Below are 18079 nucleotides of genomic sequence, written 5' to 3'. Positions count from 1 at the left end.
ACTGATAAACACGGTACCGACTGACTTTTTGCGGCGAATGTAAGTGTATGAGGACCTGATTTCCGAGCTAGCTAGCTGCAAGAGATGACGGAATCTGTTTCACTGTCGTAAATGTAGGTTTTGTCGCCCATGCGCATTTTGTCTACAGACAACCTGAACTTCTTATCCTTTGCTTTGGCATGCTGTATCAATTTTTTTCGTGCCACCCGGGTGGCAGCAGAAAAATCCTCGCCGATAGAAAATCCTGAGTTCTTTAATTTGCGAGCAGCAGCTAAGATTGTTTGCTTGTCCTTAAAAAAAGCGAATTTCGCGATTATTGGTCGTTGCTTGTCGGAAGCAAACTTGCCTATACGGTGGGTGCGCTCAAATTGCGATCCAGTAATTGTGATATCCAGGTGCTCTGAGCAAAAGTCTATTAATTTTTGTTCGGAGGCTGGCCAGTCTTCTTTAGCATCGTCGCTGATGCCGAAGAACAGCAAGTTTGAACGCCTAGATCGATCCTCGGCGTTATCGCATCTAGAATGAATGGAATGCAGCTCTTTCGTGATATCAGACATCACATTATTAGAAGAAACACTGGTTGAAACACTGCTGGGAGAAGCAATAGCGGTTTCAAGGGCAGATACCCTATCCATTAGAAGTTTGATTTCATTGTCAGTGGCTATTTGTTTTTCTTTAACGCCCCTCAGTTCGCCTAGTATCTCCGCCTGCCCTGCTTCAAGTCTTTTCACTGCATCAAGAACAGATGTAAGAGTGTTGTCGTCAGGGCCCGGGTTCTCTTCAATATCGCCACACAGAAGCAGTAAGAATTCAAGCAAACAAGCGCGAAATTGTGTCAGCAACAATAAGTATCTTCTAGTCATATCATACAGTTCTATTGGGTACGACACCGCTACGAAACAGTAGTTACTGCTTTTAGTACAGGTGCAATGATTCAAGTAACTAACCTGGAAAAGTAGGAAGGGTGAGTGCCCCATTCTGGCAGCGGTGTCGTACCCAAACGAGGCCGGTGCAGGTGGGCGTTTATATGCCGCGCCGAGTAATCCGATAGTGGCTGCTGACGTTGAATGCCGGTGTTGCCAGATGAAGGTTTCGTTGAAGGCCAGGCTTGACCATGTGATGCATGGCTTGGACGAGCACAAGGTGTGCTCCTCGAGGAAAGTGGGTCTAGTAAGTCGTTCTTCAGCAAGCCAGGCGAACGCGCTACACAGTAGCGGGACCTGGAAAAGTAGGAAGGGTGAGTGCCCCATTCTGGCAGCGGTGTCGTACCCAAACGAGGCCGGTGCAGGTGGGCGTTTATATGCCGCGCCGAGTAATCCGATAGTGGCTGCTGACGTTGAATGCCGCTGTTGCCAGATGAAGGTTTCGTTGAAGGCCAGGCTTGACCATGTGATGCATGGCTTGGACGAGCACAAGGTGTGCTCCTCGAGGAAAGTGGGTCTAGTAAGTCGTTCTTCAGCAAGCCAGGCGAACGCGCTACACAGTAGCGGGACCTGGAAAAGTAGGAAGGGTGAGTGCCCCATTCTGGCAGCGGTGTCGTACCCAAACGAGGCCGGTGCAGGTGGGCGTTTATATGCCGCGCCGAGTAATCCGATAGTGGCTGCTGACGTTGAATGCCGGTGTTGCCAGATGAAGGTTTCGTTGAAGGCCAGGCTTGACCATGTGATGCATGGCTTGGACGAGCACAAGGTGTGCTCCTCAAGGAAAGTCGGTCTAGTAAGTCGTTCTTCAGCAAGCCAGGCGAACGCGCTACACAGTAGCGGGACCTGGAAAAGTAGGAAGGGTGAGTGCCCCCTTCTGTGTATTCCTGCCACCTCTTCTTTATCTCTGAGGGTTCAGTGAGGTCCTTGCCTCGTTTGTCCTTTATCACGCCACTCTTAGCACAGAAGCTACCTTTGATATCTTTGAATGTCTTATACAGAGCTCTTGTGTTCCTTAATTGGCTGTTGTCCTCAACTGCTTGGCACTGTATGTTCAGAAAGGCATTCTTAGCTCTCCTTGCTATTTTCTGAAAATCCGCATCGAGAACCTTGTATCTTTCTCTTTCCCCCATAACCTTTGCCATCCTCCTTTCCTCAGCTATTTGCAAAGCCTCTTCAGATAACCAGTTTGCTTTCTTGCATTTCTTTTGCTTTGGAACTTCCTTAGTAGCAACTTCTTGTATTATATCCCGAACATCAGTTCACATCTCTTCGGGCTCTCTGTCTTTTATATCTAATTCTCGAAATCGATTCCTCACTTCCACAGCATATTGTAATGGAATTTGATCCAGATCATACCTGAAAGGCCTTCTAGTTCTATGCGTTTTCCTCAATCGAAGCTTAATTTTGGCAACAAGAAGCTGATGATCGGTGCCACAATCGGCCCCAGGCCTTGTTTTTACTGCTTGTATAGCGCTTCTCCATCTCTGCCGGCAAGGAATATAATCGATCTGATTCCTGTACAGGCCGTCCGGTGAAGTTCATGTGTACAGGCGCCTCTTGTGCTGTTGAAAATGAGTATTCGCTATGGTCAGGTTGTTTTCTTGACAAACCTCTACTAGCCTTTACCCAGCTTCATTTGCTCGCCAAGACCGAACTTGCCTATAATTCCGGATATTTCTTCACTCCCGACCTTAGCATTCCAGTCTCCTATGAGAAAAACCACGTCTGATGATGGGGTGCAATCTAAAAGGCATTGTAGGTCCGCATAAAATCTCTCAACGTCAGCTTCTGCAGCAGTAGTGGTCGGTGCATAGACTTGGCTAACTGTTATGTTGAAAGGGTGACCTTGGATCCAAAGTGAAATCATTCGGTCGTTTTTGGGGTTGTACCCTAGCACTGCTTTGCCCATTCTTTTGTTTACTATGAGAGCGACCCCATTCCTTCTCTTGGATTCGTGCCCACAATAAAAGACATAATGGTGGCCGGAGTTAAATTCTCCCATTCCGGTCCACTTGAGCTCGCTGATACCCAAGATATCAATGTTCAATCTGTCCATTTCTCGCTTGACGACATCCAGTTTACCTTGCGTCATAGATCTTACATTCCATGTTGCTATGTGATATATCTCCTTGCAACATCGGACTTTCCGGTCGCTTCCCGACACATCCATAACTGAGCGTCCTTTTGTCTTTAGCCCAGCCGCCTCATTCGTCCTGGAGCTACTAGGAATCGCCCTTTGTTCATCCCCAGTAACATGTGGGACGCCTTCCAACCTGGGGGGCTCATCTTCCGGCGCCATATTATTAATGGTATTGTGACTGGCCATAGGGTTTTCTTCGCAGGAAATACTGGAGTGGGTTGCCATTACATTCTCCAGTGAATCACATTTTGTCAGAACTCTCTGCCGTGACCTGTCTATCTTGGTTGGCCCTTCACAGCAGATCTCACGACTTCATCGAGTTTCGCAAGCCCCTCCGCCACGAAAAGGCAGTGATCCATGAAGGGGGTCCTATGTAACACATCCCAGTAAAACACCGCATCCCAACAATCCAGGAACACGTGCTCAACTGTTTCAGGTTTCCTACATAGTAGACAGTTTGAGACCCCAAGGTACAAAAAGGCCCTTTTCTTCCATCCATGTTTTAACTGGGAGGGTTCCTGTATGCAATATAAAAAAGAATGTTTTTTCGCCCGGTTCCCCCTTATGAAATTGACCCATACCAACAGGGGTGATTGGCCATGACCAGGCGGTAATTACATTTTCTTAGATTCCGTGCTGCAGAACTGTGACTAGAGATTTGAGCAAATCAGGTTCACTGGCAGTGATGCTTGAGTGAAGTAGTGCTACGGCCTACTGAAGTTTAAATGAATGTTAAATAAAAGAACGAAACTATTCGCGATCTGTATTGGAGTTTACGCGCTTCTTCTTTTTCACCTCCGGGTATCCTTGTATTCAGCGCGTGCTATATTAACACTCGCCCCTTCCCGTTCTTCCCGTCAGTGAAGAATTGATTGCGTAGACCAAATCGTAAGGCAGAACAGTGGGCACTCTGATCTAGTATCAGAACGTCTAGGAGGCAATTAGGACTCTTTAAGATCGATATTGCGAACAATTTTTGGGCTGGTCCTACCGTCCTGTCTACCTAACAACTGTTGTTACCGCAGTGGTCCACGAAGTAGTTAGGGTGCTCCATCGCTTTGTCCAGGGATGCCGGATCGATACCTTGCCGCCGCGAACACTTTTCGATGCAGGCGAAATGCAAGGCATCCATGTGTTGTGCGATGCCAGTGCAAGTTAAATAACCCCAGGTGGTCGCAATTTCCGGAGCCCTCCTTTACGGGGTCTCTAATAGCCGTAGTTGCTTTGCCACGTTAAAGCTTATAAACAAAATCTAGCCAGAACTATACTTACAGAAAATTTGAGACAAATATTTATAGGTCTTGATTCATTACTGTTTCGTTGAGCACCACTTGTCTGGCGTACCTAACGCTTTTGACGTTTTCTCTGTGTGGTATGGGCCCATTAGTGTTTGAAGATGTAGCTGTTCGCTCAGCACACACGGCGCGCGAATGCTAGTTACCAAGTCCAGGGAGCTTGATTGGAGAGCCGCAATCAGACCTTCGCCCACATCCTAATAAACGAGTAATTACTGATTTAAATCCACCCAAGCGTAGCCTTCCGGCTACTAAGGAGAGATATACACCTTTCGACGGAACTTGCAAATAAAGGAAATTTCTCTTGGTGCGAGGATTGAACTCGGGATAAACGCTTTTCCGTTGAAGTCAATATACTAATTATTCTATTAAAGATAGTTTGCAGAGCAGATAGTAGAACGAGAGAAGGTTAAATCAATAACTGAATTGAGATTTGTGTCGGTCGAATATTTAAGCTGATCCGCCCAGGTCGAGTAGCTTTCTCAAAAAGAGGAATTGCTCATTGTCATCCGCCCATGCGTGGCCATGCCGCACAAAGGCAGGGGATAAAGCTTTCTCAGAAACTTTGTGGGTAAAGAAACCGCCGCCCTGCTTCGGGGATTGGGACCAGGGCCGCAGCCTTCCGAGGCACTCACTGTACCAACTGATATAACGAGGACAGTCAGCAGAGGAGGTAATCAAAAAATTATAAGTGGGAACGTTGTTTGTGGTGGTGCGAGCAGTTCTCAACACACTCATCTCTGGCGAACTTTCCATGCTGTGGAGCACGGCTTTCTTTGCCCTGATGCAGAGGCCACAGCATGGTTTGTAGCAAACTGGTGTCCGGATGAAGACAAACAGCACACACGTTTTCCCAAGTATGATATGTTGCCTGTATCAGTTACAAGAATTTACTTGGTGGGCATACCAGCCCATGTCGATAAACTTCCATCTGCTGGCGACACCGAGGGAATCGCGAAAACATTCTCCAAAAAATTCTCCAATTACTTGCAGCTATAGATGATAACACCCGGTCCGTAAACAATCATTCAAACATTTCTCGAATTTCATTTTGCTCGAATCTTCGCTCCATACTACGCATGCACTGTGAGGGATCCGGACACTGCAAGATAAGAAACTTCAACTGTTTCAGAACAGAGCTGTCCGTTTTGTTCTGGTAATTATAATAGGGATCTAGACATTATAAGTGCTAAGCAAGCTTAAGATGGCAACCGCTGAGTCATAGAAGAAATGACTCCGCCTTAGTTATTACATAATATAATTTACAATTGCACTGGTATGAGAAAATTAAGTTACCTTCAGCCCTAAAGTACTGTATTGCAAAGCGAAGAGAGAGAGAGACTCTTTAATGGAAAAACAGAATTTTGCCGGCGTTTAGACATCGCTGGCATGCTACTCTATATGGGTAGGGGAATTCGGGAGGGAAAGATTGAAAAAAGAATGGTAAGAGAAATAATAGAATTGAAGGGGGAGATAAAACACGGCCATTAAATACGTGTTAAGGTGCTTCGTAGTGTAATGATATCAAATCAAATAATGAAATGCATGATCCGACAAATGTGCTCATAGAGTTCACAGCTTGCAAAATGCCTGAGGGAAACATGCGAGGTGAATTTAGAGTTTGTCAAGGAGTCCAATGTCTTTCAATGGCCATCCAAAGATCAGATCATTGTAATGAAAAATGAGTTCTTTTAAACATTCTTTCTTTCAAAAAAAACTGTAGATAAGTGTAATAAGTTGCCAGCTTCTGTGGCTTCTATTTTGTGTAATGACAACTTCTGTTTAGCGTTTAACGCTTAAGGTTTTATTTTTCTTGGTGGCCCCTTTCTTTTCATTTATTTAAAGAATAGCTTTTTGTGCGCAGCGATTTTGATGTTTAGGTGTGCACTACTGTCATATACTACCATGTATTGTGACGAATTGTCATGTCATGTATGGTCAAGAGGAATTGTGAAATTTACTGCCTGTACGATTGTACGTTGCTTGGGTGTATATCGGCCTTTGTGTAATGCCTATAGCATTGTGGAACTATGCATGAATGAATAAATAAATACATGAAAGTAACTCAAAAACTAAAAGGCGCATTGGGTTCTGCTGAAGCGAAATATTTTTTATTCGAAGGAAAAAGGTAGCGAATCTTCTAATCGATGATTAGTTTTGATCACTGCTCACTTATTGTTCGTCTTCGATACATTATGCTAGTGATTTGCTAGAGTTTATGAATGAAAAAGCAGTGCATGGCTATATTCGGTGGCCAAAATTGTCCGCTGAACATTTACGCAATATTTGTCTACAGAAAAAATTGCCCCATATGTATTATTGTGAAAGGGTTTTATGATGTAAGGCAGTAAATAAAGAGTGTGTAGTAAGTAGTATAGGCATATTTGTCATTTATATTTAGTTAAATAAATCAACTTATTAATGAAATGTTTTGTTCAAAGTTACGGGTTTTGTGAATGTGTCGATGAAAAATAGTGTGTTATAGTTTACTTGCTTCGTAGGTTATTCTGTGCTGAGATTGAAAACCAAATTTGTGAGGGATTTACTTAATTCATACAGCTGTCAAGGTTATCTACAGACAACTTCAGCTTTAGAGAAGTAGCAATATGTAATTGGAGTAGATAAAATAGTTATTATATATAATTAATTATTTGATTCGATCATCAATCGTGCGACATTCAGGTTACACAACCACGTTCACGTGGCAGTCAAGTTGCACGAATATGCCAGGCGACTATTAGAGTATAGCGAGGCGAAATCATCTGACAGTCAAATTGTATGTAAACATCACGCGACAATGAAAATGCTATGTGATAAGGTTACATGACACTCAAGTTTGGTGATAATGTCAAGTGGCTATTAGAACGCTCCGCGATAGGAGCGATGGCATACCGTCCAATCCTATAATTTGCAGGAGTACTTATGAGCGCGCGAGAGGAAGCGGAAATTTTCGGTGCGCGGTACGAGCCTTTTATACTAGCAAAACCTTTACAAGGGGCGCGCAATGCACACTCTGAAGCAGAAACCTTCAGGCTATTGCATTCCTGCCGCGCAGATTCTGCAGTGCTCTGAAAAATTTCAACGCCGAATTTTAAACGCATGCTGATTGCTGCATCACGTTTCCTCATTCTTAGCACTTCTGATAGCCAACTGGGCATTCGCATAGGTAATTAACTGGCTGACTGTGCCATATAAATGGTCTTAACATCCATTCTAGAACGCCGTGAGCATCAGCCTTCACAGTCTTGTTGTTTACTGCAATGTTTTTCCTCATCTCATAAGGCTTAAGCAAGTGCACTAGCTGTTCAACGGTATGATGCTCGAGAGCAACGATAACGCTGAGAAGGAGTTCGAACAGCCGCTCTTCACACTGCGCTCTCACCTCAAATAGCGCAAGTACGAAAAATGAATGAATTAAAATTAAACACTGCTCGTAAGATATGCCGAAGAGTTGAAAAAACGAAACTCCTTCTTTCATCCTCTTTTTCTTCGCAAATATCACCTTCATCATCACTTTTAATACCACCACAATCACTTATATAATCATCATCGCTATCAATATCGCTGTCACTTCTATCCCAATCATCATCTATTGCTACCCTCGTGAGCTAATCGCTATCATACCTATCAGGATCACTTTCACAATCTCACCACTAACACTATACCTACCATTATTTACATCACCACCATCATCTCTCTTCACAAATAATTATTATCATTACGCACTCAATATCTAAACATCTGATTATCTATCATCATCCCTATATATCGATCTATCCAATATCAGTCGCTGCCATTATTATCGTTATACCTATTATCTCAGACTTAAGTACAGCAGCTACCATGTAATTTTTTAACTATATTTTATAGCTGCCGCCACTAATCTTGTACCTAACCGTTACTGTTTTCCTCGCATACTATGAGTTTTATAAAGTTCATAGCATAATCGAGTATTTGTACATTATTCAACCATTTTGTTCGCAGATGTCTGGCGAGGCGCGCACACCTTTAGCTGACAACGATTGCTGCTTCTTTCGGTAGACACCTCCTATCTACCCCACTCATCAGCAAAGAAATGATTTCTGCTTAAAAGATCATTTTATGCTCAGTACGATAAGAGAAGTCGCATAATATATAGCATCATGATGCAGCGCAGAAATGAAAGTCCCAACGATCTACCTTACATATGTAGCATGCACGAATGTAACTACTCCGCCTCTCGTTTCGCACGGTAACTGCGGTATAGAATAATGAACAAACCTTATTTCTCTTACCCAAGCACTTTTGACCGCAGCAGCGTGCCTTCCGTTTCGCCGTAATTTTTTCGCCCTTTAGCAGGTCCAGACGAGGTAGGCGCGCAATAGTCCTACACTGAAGACCAGCGCAAGTTCCCTCTAGGGTCGCCTAGGATGCCAACGCTGGCACGAACCAGGCGTCTGTGTTCCTGACTGCATGGCAAGTTACAGGAGGCTGAGAAGAACTTTGTCCCGGTTGACTAGTGAAAAATGTTACTGAGTGGTCTACGCGATAGCTGCCGACCGGTTGCCCCAACGGCGACGCCGACGCCACTCAGCTGAGTAACGGGTGCCTGAAATATGCGTTCTAAAATAAAACAAGCATTTGCGTGCCTGTTTTTTTTTTCAACAATCACCATCTTGCATAGACACACCAACTAGCTCTTCCGATAAATTATGTGGTCTTCCATATCAGACGGTGCCAGAACTGGTGTGGTCAGCCAGCCCTCCGTCGCGAGGTAAATTTCGAACTGAATGTTTTGCCGCCCACTCAGTCTTTGCTGGTAAACCATACCTTCGTTCTTCCTCTTCGACAAGTGAAACGTGCTTCTTTACTTTGTAACTTTCTCATTTTTGCAGGGTTATCTAAACGCCATGTTTGGATTTTGTTTTATATTCATGTATATGGTGCTTATTGCTTGGTCCATAAACCTTTATTGCGATTTTTCGCTTGTCCATATCGTTTCTGCCGGCATTCCTCGTTCATTAGTGCCACATGCTTCATGATAAACTTTTGCAGTTCATAATGGCTATTGCTAAGCAGTGCTTCCTGTCCTTCGTAAGAAGAAAAAGGAAGAAGTTACATTACGCTGTGCTTGGTAACTATGATACATGAGAAATATCGTAGCACAAGAACGCCGGCTTCCTTTTCATGACCTGTGCTGATATAGCTGTATCATGGTGCTGTAGCAAATGGAACCCTTTCGTTAGCTTTCCCTAGCTGTTTTTGATCATGCCACGCTTCATGGCGAGAACCTCGCACTATGACGTCCACATGCTTCCTCTGAGCAGACATGATGTGTGAGAACAATACCAAGCCGGCTCCAAACACGCCACCATCAGTTTTCCTAGTTGGTGACACAGCCTCTGCAAATTTTTGGCTCCGGTGAGTTTATATTAGTGCACTCAATACTCTTTAATGCTAGTAAAGAAGCGAAAACGTTGTCTAACTCGCAACGTTTCACCTATCTGGTGGTTAAGATGTTTCACGTGTTTTTCGTTTGCATTGGCAAAAGCAGCAGCGGACCCAGCGCGTGGCAATATTTGTGATGAGTAGTACGTATTAAAGGATCTTCCTGTTTCACTATTTCCTTAACGGGAATACGCCGGTCAGCGCACACACTTGAGTCAACAAAATTCAGCAGGCAGCTCATAGCAACTGTTCACGATTCATGTCGCAAAACATATCACTATACTTGCGTCGTTCACGTGCTCTGGGGGAATAAATCAGCTGAAAAAATACGCGTACATCTTTCGATGATCAGGAATTTCTTTAATTTCCCGCAAAGCCAACTCAGAAATATCACGGACAAAATCATATCATAAAGCTCTTCATAATGATGCAGGTGACAATGGTGATCACCACGCAGGATTCCCTGACAAGCATGCAATAATTTATAACTTAGATTTTCTCCCCAGTTTCAATTTCCAGTTCAGCAGCCGAGGTATGGCTACATCAGTGTAGTCTAGTGTAGTGAGGGATAAAAATTTGCGATATACTCGTGTGCCTTTCATTGTGATTCGTGCTCTCGCGGCAGGATGGATTTTTGCGTTGTGGTGAAATAACAGGGAAAATGACGAGCTATTTCGTAGTTTTTCATCCTGCACGTGACTTCCACTTCAAATAGATGTCAAAGCCATCGCCTGACTGTTAAAACCAGTACAGGTGAGGTAAGAAATTCACTTAACAATTATTTAGCGCTCGGAGGCACATCTATCGTTGTGATTCGTGTATATAAAACTCCCAGACGAAATAAAAATGGCATTAAATAAAACAAAATATCACTATAGACTTCGATGTTCAGGTACATTTTGCAATAACTTATGAATAATTAGACCTGGCGATAATTTAAAAAAATATTTTGGCAGCTAGATATTTTCTGTACCTGCTCAAGCACATGGCTGCAGAGTGGCAAGGGGAGCAAACTCTGAATCTACATAATATTTCAAATAAATATATTGAAGCTTAACGCTGCCATCTGTCTGTTACTGAAAGCCACGGTTGGCTGATGGGAGCGTCGTGGTCTATAGACAGCAGTATTTGTAAGGCGAAATGTCGATGCGTGCCACTTTCACAGTCTGCTGGCAGCAGTACCAAGACAGCGGGCGCATGTGGAGAGGGAAACGATGCGGCCATTCGAAAAACTAAAGAGCACTGCAGAACCGGCATTGGAATAATGCGAAAGCACGGATGCAGCTGTTGTTTTATTCTAGTTGCTTGCAGTTGCTTAATTCACTTCTTGTTTACCCAATTTAGTTTGGTACTTAGGAATTGCGCGCCAATCTCTTCCTATGCCCTTTTTCGGCTCTACTTTCGTCGGATGACGTCAAGGGTGTGACGTCGTTCAGGATGACGTCACACCCTGGACGTCATCCTAATTTACTGACATAATTACCTATTTTAGTCTTTGATACTTTCACAGTGAGCGCCAATTCCTTCTATGCCTTATTTTGGCTCGACTTAGGTTGCTTGACGTCACATATTTCACATCACCTTAATTGACTGATTTAATTAACAGTTCAGTATTTGATACATCTTAACGTCAGTATAATTGACCGATTTAATTAGCTATTTTAGTATTTGATGCATGCAAATGTGGGGACAAGCCATTAGCTAAAAAGAACACTTTCGCTTTTACTTTTAGATGTTTTACTTCTAATAAACAACTACTTAACTTATTTGCCTAATTGTTTTTCTGGCACAACAATACGTCGCTCTCTATTGATTAACATCATTCATTAACCTTTAGAACTTCTTAATTACAACTGCTGCGGACACAATTTTGCGGACGCGGTCTAAAGACAAATCTGTGAACATAGTGAAGTAGTGCTTTGGTTGGTTAGTTGCACAGTTTTTACTTCCATCGGAAATAGGCGTCCTCTTCCCCGGCCCCGGAACGCGTGGTGTGGAAGACGGGGAGTCGTGCGCCTGCGAATTAGAGGCTGGCAGGTAGCCCTGGGCGTGTTGAGGCCTCTTCCGCCAGATGGACGGTGCGGTGCTGGATCGCAGGGTCCGCGCTTCGCAGCAGGGTATCCCAGGCTTCTCTACTTGTAATATTTTGTCCTATCCCTGGAGATTGTGGGCACTCCAAAATTATGTGATTGAGGGTCCCTCTCGCCCTACAGTGTTCGCATAGATCATTGTATCGAGGATCTGGTAGCGCGTGAAACGCCAAGACCAGGTTCATGAACGTAGCGCCTCCACGCGACAGCTACCAGTGTACATCCCAATTTATAATGGTCGATGATTTCCCCGTAATTTTGCAGACGCTCGTCGTATGCCAAGTTTTTTTTTTTTTTTTGGGGGGGGGGGGGGGGGGGGCTCGACGGCTACCCGAAAGCAGAGAGCTCGGGCTAGCTCGTGAGCCGTCTCGTTACCAGGGGCGGCAGCGTGAGCGGGTGTCCAAATTAACTTAATTTTCATATTCAGCGTTCTTTGGGTGAAAATTTTGGCTGCCACCGGCGATATACTCCCCTTTCCGAAAGTTTCGTTGGTAGTTTTGTTGTCGCTAATTAAAACTTGGCTTCCGTTCCTACGCAAGCTAGCGCTATCGCAACTTCCTCCGCAGTCTCTATGTGGCGGCCTCTGATGGTTGCCGCTGATACCGGCGCCTCTCGGTCAGCGACTACCGAGGCTACCGCCGCACTTGTTCTGCCACTTGCCGCATCAACATAGAGTACTTCTTTCGCTCCCATGTTCTTGAACCATCGCTCTAGAGCTTCACCTCGTTTGGCCCTTCTTTCGAGATTAAATTCTGGCTGTATGTTTCTAGAAAAGGGGGGGGGGGGGAGGCTACCAAGACGTTCCTTCTTTCCATACTAATTACTTCGCATTATTAATGACCTCGACAGGATCAGCGGCGGGAGTTTAAGTTCATCATCTGGCGCTCGCGGCAATAATTTCTACGCACGTGTTGGCGCATTCCCCCTCACATTCACGCGCCAGTACGCAGGGGGTGAGAGTGCCATCCACATCGTCTTGGCCTGGAAACGGATGTATATCCCATGCCTTTCTGTAGGCCGGGGCGCTTCGCCAGTCCATGGAAATGAGTTGTCTAAAGCCGCAACGCCAGGTCGTCGCTAGTGATGTTTTCATGTTTTGAAGGAACGCGTGCGTTTTTAGAGTTGGTCTCGACATAGTGCGCAAACCGCTTTCAGTTATATCAAATCCTCATGAAAAAGCTTTGTGAGTGGGTTCCAGTGGGCGATGGATTTCATAAGCACTAAAATGGCGGCCGTGCCGGCGCTGTAAAGTGCAATGGGAAGAGGCTTTGTTGCCTTAGCGGTAGTGTTCCTGCTGTCGCATTATTGCCTCTTTACAATCGTGAATGTCTCTGTCAAGGTTTTGATTCTCTATCGTTCACTAATTAGTAATATATATTTACATAATGTTTCAGTTATTCGCTTCTGAGTAAAGTATTAGTGCTGAATATGAAGATTGTATTGAAAACTACGACTTTGCATACTCATTTCGCGTCGTCTATGCAGTACTAACCAGAGGTTTTTTTGAAGATCTATAATATAAAGCTAGGTACGTGGTTAGCCTGTTTTCTAGTACGTTTTACCACTTCTTAACTGCCACTTTGTTCCTCAATCAAATAAGTGAAATTTACGTAATGAAAATTGCAGATAGAAATAGGTTGGTTGGTTGGTTTGTGGGGTTTTACGCCCCAAAGCGACTCAGGCTGTGAGAGACGCCGTAGTGGAGGACTCCGGAAATTTAGACCACCTGGGGTTCTTTAACGTGCACTGACATCGCACAGCACACGGGCACCTTGCTTTTCGCCTCCATCGAAAAGCGGCCGCCGAGGCCGGGATTTGATCCCGCGCCCTTATGAACAGTAGTCGAGCGCCGTAACCACTGTGCCACACCGGCGGGGCCGATAGAAATAGGCTTGAAGCACGCGAAAATAGTACATAATAGAGCCACAGATTCCATAGAGCCAATAAAAGCTTTCACTGGGCAAAGGCATAATCTTTTGTAAAGATTGGCTAGGATAAGCCATAACACCCCGTATAGTTTGTATAGACGATGTTTAAAACATCTGCTATATTACAGATTCAAGATGCGTCTCACATCCTCGGTGCACAGCATGCGTCTACTGCTGCAAACGTTGTGTTTTGCTTTGACCTCCTCTCAATTACAGGAAGATGCCGCACGTAAGTGGTACTCTACTACATCCAATCGTAGATGGCTTCAGCATAGAAACATGAGCTAATAGTGTTGGGTCGAGTGCGCTCAGATTGTAATTCAGCAACATATGGTTATGTGATCAAGGAGGTACAATGAACACTAATAATACTAACTGATATCCTTTTATCGTAGCAAGAGCTACGACGATTGCCGGTAATTCGCAGTCATTAACATTATTATAGAGAACCTGGAAGCTCATAGCATAGAATCTTCTTTTCTTTACACGTGAAATGCACCTGTCGTTCATCAGGCAAATTTCCTCACACGACATGGGGAGGGGTTGGCAACTGAGCGCCGCTATGCATTGCTTCAGGTAGAAGCGAATCGAGCGAGAAGCACGCAACTAAGGAATTCATTGCTGAATGACACCATTGAACGTGATATCGCAAAAGGCCTCGCTCCCTGAATATGTGGTGTTGTGGGCGACAAAAGACGAGCAGGGGGCTAGCAGAGCTAGCTGGTAGCTAACGTGGCTTCGAACTAGCTTGGCGTGGAGTTCCTGGTAATACATTAAGCAGGAGCTACAAAATCGGGGCTCTCTTTTATATGGGTAGGCGATATCAGAGTCAGCCGGCCAGGACATTTAAGTTCTCGTTACCGATAGGCAACGCAGGTACGGAACACGACTTGATTAAAGCCAATGCTTATAATGTTACAGGAAGGATCCACAAGCGATAATTTTAGTTCAAGTATGTTTGAGGGCAGCACACATCTGTCCACCCTCAGCGTCGCCGTTCTCAGTCAGTCTGTCCCACTTCATCGTCCTCCGGCGCACGAACAGCGAATACCGTTACTTAACACTACCCTTTAGAGAATAGAACAATCCCATTGCGTTCCACGTTAGTAAAATAGAACCTGAAAGATAGGTTTTCAGACAGGACACAATATGTGGGATGGTAGTCTATGCTCTCGCGCTATGCTCAAACGCTGAGCTTAAGTGTTCGACATAACGTTTTAGAGCGCGGCTCTTTGGCGCCCGTTCCTGCGTTTCGCTTAGTTGTCGCCGTCGTCGTCGGCATTGTCCCTCGTAACCAGCTCCGCAGTCAGGGCAGCACGCGCTCCTTCGCCCCCGCCCTCCCTCTTCCTCAGTGGCGGAGACCGCGCGTGTCCTCCCATTGCTGCGCGCGCTCCTGACCTCCGTCCTCTTGCGTGGTGGCGATGATATTCCCCGGTATTCTTCGGTGGCCGATCCCCGCCAGGTTGGTACAGTGGTAAGACGCCCGACTACTGTGTCGGAGTACCCGGGTTTGAACCCGTGGACGGCGGCTGCGTTTCGATGGAGGCGAAACGAAGATGCGTCCATGTGCTGTGCGATGTCAGCGCACGTTAAAGATCCCCAGGTCTTCGAAATTACTCCGTAGCCCTCCACTACGGCTCCTCTTTCTCTCTTTTCACTTTCACTCCCATCTTACTCCCTTCCCTTACGGCGCGCTTGAGGTGTCCACAGAAAACGAGTGACAGTTACCGCGCCTTTCCCTTTCTATAAATCAATCAATCAATCAATCTGCGGTTGCTGAAGCTCCGGCTTGCTATCAGTGGATCATGGCGCGTGCCTCCCAAGCCGAAATGCGTAGCCACGTTGACTCACTAGCGGCGTCAGCGACATCAATGAGTAGCTGCTATCTCTTCGCCGCGCAATGGTCCTATTGGCCCACGCGCTGCTTCGCGCACCCTCCCGATAACCTAATTGCTCTCTTCATTCCTGCGACCACAAAACTCCCTTCATGACAATCAAGAACTGTTAGTGCACTGTTTCTTGAAGGAATAGGCGTGAAAAAAATCAAATGTCTGTAAATGAACATACATGTGTTGCCAGGCATCTTTGCATTAATCTGTCGACAAGGTGAAACATCTGATGTCCTGAGCTGAAATTTCGCATTAGGAAGTAACTTAATCGTCGAAAATTTTTTGCAGGCTTCGGTTTTCTTCTACATTATTTTCAACTGTGACAGAGCAGTCTGAAACTAAATTATACCATAAACATATTTATTGGAAAAGCCATGTTAACGCATAAAAAAAACCTTAGTGTTAAAGTTATTCCTCCTATTCCATTCAATAGTTAAGAGGTTATGTTAAGGAAATGGGTAGCGTTTTGTCGATCCCTGCGAGATACCTAGAAAAACTGCTATGAACACATTGAATTGAACCACCTTGAGATGCATACGAACGTCTTGCTTTTATTCGTTTGTCTGCTGACGCAATAAGTTAGTAAAGAGCTTCTAAAAGGGGTCCCAAGGAGGGTAGAGTATGTGTCGAGTACTTCCGTTGCGAATAGAAAATTTTAGACTCCATTTTGCACATGCCAGGTAGGTTATCATATAAGAGCTGATTATTTGGAAGTTATTTTAACGTTACGGCGAGTACACCCCCGAGAAATAAAAACAAATCATGAGCATCGACTTTGGTGGTTTCAATTGTTTAAAGCCTTGCAACCTTGAAAGACCACTAGCATTGCTCTGGCAAGCTTTGAATGCGAGAGTGTTGTTAACCTCACAAAAGGAACACTAGGAGTCTGAGCGCGCTTGTGTGTGTGCCTTTCGTGCCTTTGGTCTGATATGAACTGCAGGCAGCTTGCCCAACAACGCGTTCATAAGGTACCTAGTAGAAAAGCACTCAAAAATGTTGCTCAACTGTCCGACACCAAGTGATAAAGTGCCGGTGGGCACGTACAAAAGCTTCAATATGGAGAGGTGTGTGATGGACGTGTTGCTTGTGACGTGAGGGGTAGACATATATGTGCAGTAACTGCAAATTGTTGACAGCTCCAACTCCCGAGAGGCAGCGCTGGGGTAGAACATATAGGTCACACTTTTTCTGTGCGCGCCGTCTTTTCCGCTGCTGATGAAAATGCAAATAATATTGCGAATGTGGAAGTTATGGTTATAGGATGCAGAAGCGTTTACAATCATACTCACTGTAGGCCGGCGCAATAACGCTTCCCGCTTTCATGTTTTAGGAAGAGGAAGTGGAAAGCAGCTAAAAACGCAGCTCGCAAAAGGTTAGAGTAGGCTCACCGACAGGTATTGGTACCTCTAACTGCATAATATTTTGTGCGTGCTAGTCTGCTAGACTTCTTTTGTACGAAAAAAGTGATTTTCCCCTTCCTTCTATGGCGGCAAGTTTTTAGGCCAACTTTCGTGAACGCCACATTGGAGATGACTTATAAAAGGGCCTGAAAGCACAAATGCCTACACGAAGGGTGTAATAAAACAGTTACCTTGATGATAATTTCAAGTATACCATTATAAAGTGGGAGAGTGTTTCTACAAAAGGAGCATACAGCCGAAACAAAAGCACTACGCTCGTCTCTTTTTTTACGCAGGTTCCTCATTCAAGCACGTGTGCTACTTAAGGACTCCGGAAAATAATTCCGCGTCGTTGCAGTTCGAAGGAGTTGATGTCGAGCTCTGCAGCCATATCATCATGGGATTCGCCACGGTTTCATCCGACTCCACCATTAACCTTTCTGATGTTGGTGGCCCAGAGGGCCTCACCGCTTTCACTTCACTTCGCCAGCGCCGACCAGACATCAAACTAATGTTCTCGGTGGGTGGAGGTGGCGGCGGAGAAAACTTCCAGAGCATGGTGTCCAGTGTTTCCACGAGATGCAGGTAGATTTAAGGAATTGAAAATTTGAACAAGGCTAAACAAGTCGTGGAAACTTCTATTCCCCTCCATTGGCACTAGACACGGCCATATAATATCAGTGATTCAGAGGTCGTCTTGTAGTGCATATGGGAATATTTATTGGTGGATCGTTTACATACAGTACGCAAATATGATTTCTTTCGTCGTTTTAGGGTGCAGAAATATAAACGATACAAACGTACAGCCCCCACTTTATATCGACAAGCTATTTTATACTTGGTATTTAAATCTTTGTAGCCCTCTTTGCTCATTATTAGGATTATACCTTTTAGTATCTAGTTTACGACAGGGTCACATAGATGTCCTCACTTTGTGAACTTTTGTTTCATAAGTGTTCCTATTTGTTGGTTTCACTTTTGACGACC

At 44.8% G+C, this 18079-nt stretch overlaps 2 protein-coding genes across 3 annotated transcripts in view; one reads left to right on the top strand and one right to left on the bottom strand.

Annotated features, from left to right (window-relative positions):
* Nucleotides 1-494: 494 nt before the first annotated feature.
* LOC146199933 (uncharacterized) overlaps nucleotides 495-18079 on the bottom strand; it is a 33574-nt gene continuing 15989 nt past the window's right edge. The window contains exon 2 of the mRNA XM_084595303.1: nucleotides 495-1766. Within this exon, the coding sequence (XP_084451429.1) occupies nucleotides 935-1766 (832 nt within the window). The 3' untranslated portion in view covers nucleotides 495-934. The remainder of the gene's footprint in view (nucleotides 1767-18079) is intronic.
* LOC146199932 (chitotriosidase-1-like) overlaps nucleotides 17406-18079 on the top strand; it is a 36956-nt gene continuing 36282 nt past the window's right edge. The window contains exon 1 of one of the 2 annotated variants that reach the window (XM_084595301.1): nucleotides 17406-17677. In XM_084595301.1, coding sequence (XP_084451427.1) covers nucleotides 17490-17677 — 188 coding nt within the window. In that variant the 5' untranslated portion in view covers nucleotides 17406-17489. The remainder of the gene's footprint in view (nucleotides 17678-18079) is intronic. The other variant, XM_084595302.1, reaches the window with a different exon arrangement.

This window comes from Amblyomma maculatum, chromosome 2 (genome assembly GCF_055883805.1).
Source record: "Amblyomma maculatum isolate TAMU_Amacu chromosome 2, ASM5588380v1, whole genome shotgun sequence".
Lineage (NCBI taxonomy): Eukaryota > Metazoa > Arthropoda > Arachnida > Ixodida > Ixodidae > Amblyomma > Amblyomma maculatum.
This window is presented reverse-complemented; position numbering and strand designations above follow the sequence as displayed.